This window comes from Phyllopteryx taeniolatus, chromosome 20, assembly GCF_024500385.1.
Source record: "Phyllopteryx taeniolatus isolate TA_2022b chromosome 20, UOR_Ptae_1.2, whole genome shotgun sequence".
NCBI classification, from domain to species: domain Eukaryota; kingdom Metazoa; phylum Chordata; class Actinopteri; order Syngnathiformes; family Syngnathidae; genus Phyllopteryx; species Phyllopteryx taeniolatus.
Window position 1 is genome coordinate 2,706,543 of NC_084521.1, and position 5,596 is coordinate 2,712,138.

Consider the following 5,596-nt stretch of genomic DNA (forward strand, 5'->3'; position numbering starts at 1 on the left):
TGTGTTGTGTATGCGCATAGCAGCCACAAACGACGGAATGCACCGCCATTTTGTCATCGTTCGCAGGGATCCTCTCGACTTCAAATTGTTACTCTTCGATCACTTTTGAACGTTTACGTCATGTCTTGACCACAACAAACGGCAGCGTCACATGGTACACATCGATCGCAATCCTTAAGTATTCGCATTTTCGTTGCTTCTGTTTGATCGAACACTCATAAAGATTTATATTCATATTCACATTCACCGGCAGTTGATTCATTCTGCAGACGATCTTTGGGCAATCCGTGCTCGACTGCTTTGTTCTGGTTTCCGCCTTCTTTGCCCGACTGCTTCTGTCTGAGTGCTTTCATCCAACATGGCGGCAACTCAAGCTACGAATCCTTCACAGTTGCTCCCGTTGGGTTTGTACATTTTTATTATTAGTTTTAAAACATATACTAACATTGTTACGTTCGACGAATGATCCAGAACCCATAATAAAAAATGTGTCATGCTGAGAAAATACGACATTAGTAAGCTTTTATAGCTGAGTCGGTTCTCGCACGCGTGCCAAACACATTTATGTTTTTGTGATGACATAATTGCTGATTATTATATATTATGCTCTACAACAGTTTATATATATATATATATATATTAAGGAATAACTGTAGTCGCTCTAAATACAACACAGCGTGATGACACCATTGAAAGAATTCAATTCACACAGCAACGCAGGTGTCCTCAATCTTCTACATACAAAAGACCGTCAAAATACATTCATAAGCCACAATAACATTTATATTATAGCGTCGGAAGAATCTTTTTTTTTTTTTTTTTTTTTAACTTGGGAAATGAACTCAAACTTGTGTTTATAAAGTTAAAATAAATATCCTGTCCTTGTGCGATTGATCAATAAGTCAGGTTTATTGCTCAGGACGATTGTTTTAATCAGTTATCTTTAAATGGTTTCTGGAGTTCAAAGCATGTCCAAACAAATAGGAAATACTTATTTTCACATTATCTGTAAATGGTTTTTTAATTGCAATTTTTTGTCTGTAAAATTTAACGCTGGGAAAAAACAACAACTTTAAACTGGTATAGTATCAGGAGAACTACATCAGATCTGAGAAGCAAATTGCAAAGCAAATCAAATGTATTTATATAGCGCATTTCATACACAAGGTAACTCAATGTGCTTTACATGATTAAAAGCATTTAAAAACAGAGAAAAAACAGCTTATAAACATTTAAAACAAAGAGGAAAAAAATGAAATAAAAATACAATTAAAACAGCATACAGTGCAAGAAATGTCATTTAAAAGTAGAAATGCTCTAAAAAGCATGGGAATAAAGAAGAGTTTGTAACCTGGACTTATAAACATGCACACTTGGGGCTGATGTCACTTCTGTTGGCAACTTATTCCATTTGTGTGCAGCGTAGGGGGAAGAACAACAGAGAAAAACATGTTTTGAATAATATCATTTTTATCCTTTTTTTTCTCAAGGAAAGGGGGAAAAAATGTAAACTTTTTTTTTTTTTTTTTTTTTCATTAAAAAAGCTTTTATTTGAAGGTCGTATCGGCCAATTGTATCCTGTCCTGACAGAGTTTTTCCTTGTATGCAAACAAATGTTTATTGGCGTTTCAGAGCTTGTGGACAAGTGCATCGGTTCTCGCATCCACATCGTCATGAAGACGGACAAAGAAATCGTCGGCACTCTGCTGGGCTTCGATGACTTTGTCAGTATCCTAAAAAGCGAACAAGTGTATGTTTATGTTGTTAGTTTGCTGGTCGCGGTGGCGATTCCTTAATTTGTTTTGCTTAAGACATGGTCCTGGAGGATGTGACTGAGTTGTAAGTTGTATTTTTTTCTTTCTGCTTCAAGTCCTCTGACTTTTCTTATTCATTAATGACACTTTTCCTTTCTGTTGTTTAGTGAAATAACACCAGAGGGTCGTAGGATAACCAAGCTGGACCAGATCCTGCTCAATGGCAACAACATCACCATGGTAACAAACAGCCAGGTGTTTCATCGGGATAAATGACGGAAAGAAATAAACGTTTTATTTTCTGTTTCCTGTGCAGCTCATCCCAGGTGGAGAAGGCCCGGAAGTCTGAGACTTTTCTGTGTCTGTTTAAGATGAGACTTTTGGAGGAGTTCTGTTTTATTTTTAAGTTTGTTGTTGATTCTTCCTGTTCTTTAAGCGGAAGGCATTTTTTGTAAGAAATGTTTGTTTTGGAAATAAAAAATAAAAAAAGTGTGACATCATGACACACACACACAAATGAATCAGACAAAAAGAACGTTTTATTGATACTCAAGTTTTAAGCCGATTTAGCTGACATGAGGTTAAAAACTTAATTGATTGCGTTTTGGCTGTTTCAGTACATGGACGGCTTCTCCTCTCCTTTGGGGTTGGTCACCTTCTCCATGTTCTTGCTGATCATGTCGTAGAGTTCCACCTGAAGTGGAGAAAAGGAACGCGGTAGAAGAAACCAAGTTTGCGGCGTTGGCGGAGTCGCTCGTTTTGTCAGACTCACGTAAAAGCTGCGCAAGTCCAGGACGATCATTCTGATGTCGGAGTAGACGGCCACATCCTTCTCGTGGACCAGCGAGCGGTAGTCCATCTGGAAGGAGAGAGACAAAGTCCAGCTCCACGGATCTTACGGGGGGGAAAAAATACAAATACCGGTAAGATTTAACAACAGCTCACCACGTGAGTGTCTTTGGAAGCTTTGGCCACGGCGTCTCCCCTCTCAAGGAAGTACCTAAACGACAACAGGAAGCGCCCATCAAAACACACATTTTTGCTGCTTTTCGTTTGTTTTAACATCTTGGTACGTACTTGTTGATGTTCCCCTGGAAGCCGTCAACTTTTGTCTTTACTGCAGCAATTCTCTCTAAGATTTTCTCCTGCGAGCAGACAAAATGAGACATATTGTGCACAAATTTCAGCATTGTGTGTCTTCACCTTTCCATACTTGTGTTCAATTTGACCTGTTTTGACATTTGGCAACAATAAAATTGTGACTTTTTTTCCCCCCCAAAGTATCTGAAAATACACCAAGACATCCATCCATCCATCCATCCTCTGAGCCGCTTCTCCTCACTAGGGTCGCGGGCGTGCTGGAGCCTATCCCGGCTGTCATCGGGCAGGAGGCGGGGTACACCCTGAACTGGTTGCCAGCCAATCGCAGGGCACATACAAACAAACAACCATTCACATTCACAGTCACACCTAGGGGCAATTTAGAGTCTCCAATTTATGCATGTTTTTGGGATGTGGGAGGAAACCGGAGTCCCCGGAGAAAACCCATGCAGGCACGGGGAGAACATGCACACTCCACACAGGTGGGGCCGGGGATTGAACCCGGGTCCTCAGAACTGTGAGGCTAACACTCTAACCAGTCGACCACCGTGCCGCCTACACCAAGACAGAAACTTTAAAAATCGCGTTGTTCACGGCACAGCTTGAAAGTCCAAATTTTAATCCCTTTGAAAACTTGAACGTAAACGCACCTGAACGGCGACGCCAAAGTCATTCCCGTCTTCAATTTTGGGGATGAGGTGCTGAATCCAGGACGTGACCTGCACACACACACACACATACGACAGTAGCGTTCTTTGTTTTTCGGAACGTCTGAAGACGGATGCGTCGCCGCTCACTCACGCTGATGATTGTCTCTCGCAGGCTGACGATCTCGGGTTTCAACTTGCCCACCAGCGTCACGATCATCTCGTGGGACTTGATGAAGCCGCATTTGGGCTCTGCGGGAGCAAGACGAGGGCTCAAGCTTCACAACATAGTAAGCAAACTCCCAACCCACACACAAAAAGACAAGAATACATTACTTTTCTTCTTCTTTTCTTCTTCGTTGTTCTCCATGTCCTGTCACAATGTCACATGAGGAATTTAGGACTCATCATTAATTTTTTTATTTTTTTGCCCTAATCACTTCGTGTCTGGACAACTGCAACAAAGCCATTAAGAAGGATTCTCCGTAATTCTCAAAAGTGTGGTATGCGGGTAAAAAAAAATTATAATTATCCCGTTAAGTACATTTCAGTTGCATTAAATCTTTTCGAATTGTTTTCAAACCATTATTTAGGTACAATTTATATGTAAGGCAATATAATTGAATCATTAAGCCCAATTTTTTATTTGCCTATTTTAGTGCAGTGTTAATATGCTGTCCAATTATGTTAGTGTCTTACAGTAACTTTGAATAAATCCCATTTTGTTTTTGACAACCACTTAGGCCTACTACGCTATTGTATTTGAAGGATTCTTCATGATGTTACTTGGAGAACTAAGTATTATTTTAGATTTTTTTAAATGTGGCACTTGGTGTAAATATTTTGAGAACAACGGGTCTACATGGTCAACCGCTGGTTCTCGCGGTGATCCAAGAGATTGCGGCAATGTCGTGAACGCCTCCCACCCGAAGACTGCGTGCTGAGTCAGCGTTTCCTGATGATGTCATCTTATGCTGTTATTGTCATGCTACCAAATGACCACAGTATAGCGCCCCAAACAACTGACACACATTTGAAAGGAATCGCGGTCTAAAAGGAAGTATGACAACGCCCCGCGTCACCTCATCATCGGAGGCAGGTGGGTCGGGTATGGGGATGTCCAGTGGCGCTTTGAGCGACATGTCCGTCACACAGACATCCTGACAAGACACATATCATCAGTTGACTGCTTTGATGTACTGTATACACTTTTTACAGCTTTTATCGATGATGTGTGTGTTGCTTGGCAGTAGAAATTTTCCATGATGTTTTGTTGAAGCTTCTGACCCGCAGCAGAGCATCCAGCTGGAGGATCTTGGAGGGGATGGCAGTGGAGAAGAGATTGTTTGCCTGGGGGGAGGGGAGCAATCTTACATCACATCATACATCCATGAATGAGGACATTACAAGAGAAAATACTGTTCTTTAATTAGTCTTTTTTAAGGAGAATTCAGAGGAAAAGAAGTCAAACCTCATTCAGCAAGGCCTGGTGGAAGGTTTGCACCTGCGAGTGAGGGCAAAGAGAAATGAGTGAAAATAAAAAACAGGAGCCAACTGTTTTCTTGTGAAGTGCTGACTCATTTCTCAAGTTGCTTTCGTTTTGCGTCAACTGAAAGGCTTTCATTTCCAATTACATTAAATATGTTTATCAGGAAACGTTACTGCTATTGAACATTTTTAAAAACGTTACTGCTATTGAACATTTTAAACACTTATTTTCTTTAATTAAAAAAAAAAAAAAAAAACTTACCCTCGCTGCATTTTCGGGACTTATCTTCAACACGGAGCTTTGGGGCATGACAGACTGGGAATGTGTTTTTTTTTAACTAAGAAAAACAAAAATGCGAAAGTGAGAAAAAGTGCAACAGAAGGACGAAAGAATGTACGTGTGACTTTTTAATTTTATTTCCTCATCCACTTTACTTTCGATTTGAAGCACCGCCCATCTCATCATCTGACTGACCGACACGACTTCCGCTTACACCTTCGTTCCAAAAGGCACAAATATTGTACAATAAAATAAATGCTATCAGTAATCCAAATTACCCATTTATCTTCATTTTTTATTTTTTTGGGCCTTTACTGGAGAATCTT

The 5,596-nt window shown here is 40.3% G+C and overlaps 2 protein-coding genes across 2 annotated transcripts; one reads left to right on the forward strand and one right to left on the reverse strand.

The window, feature by feature from the left end:
* The first annotated feature begins 193 nt into the window (after nucleotides 1-193).
* lsm5 (LSM5 homolog, U6 small nuclear RNA and mRNA degradation associated) lies at nucleotides 194-2,269 on the forward strand. Its single transcript, XM_061758310.1, has 5 exons — nucleotides 194-404; nucleotides 1,633-1,728; nucleotides 1,812-1,839; nucleotides 1,922-1,994; nucleotides 2,071-2,269. Exons 1-5 carry the CDS (start codon nucleotides 359-361, stop codon nucleotides 2,101-2,103), a joined length of 276 nt encoding a protein of 91 aa, XP_061614294.1. The 5' UTR covers nucleotides 194-358; the 3' UTR covers nucleotides 2,104-2,269.
* A 6-nt stretch (nucleotides 2,270-2,275) lies between these two features.
* psme2 (proteasome activator subunit 2) lies at nucleotides 2,276-5,437 on the reverse strand. Its single transcript, XM_061758307.1, has 11 exons — nucleotides 5,253-5,437; nucleotides 4,974-5,006; nucleotides 4,790-4,852; nucleotides 4,585-4,662; nucleotides 3,839-3,875; nucleotides 3,657-3,754; nucleotides 3,506-3,574; nucleotides 2,832-2,899; nucleotides 2,700-2,754; nucleotides 2,527-2,613; nucleotides 2,276-2,448 (listed from the first exon to the last, which is right to left on the reverse strand). The coding sequence occupies exons 1-11, from the start codon at nucleotides 5,298-5,300 to the stop codon at nucleotides 2,368-2,370; spliced, it is 717 nt and encodes a 238-aa protein (XP_061614291.1). The 5' UTR covers nucleotides 5,301-5,437; the 3' UTR covers nucleotides 2,276-2,367.
* Nucleotides 5,438-5,596: the final 159 nt, after the last annotated feature.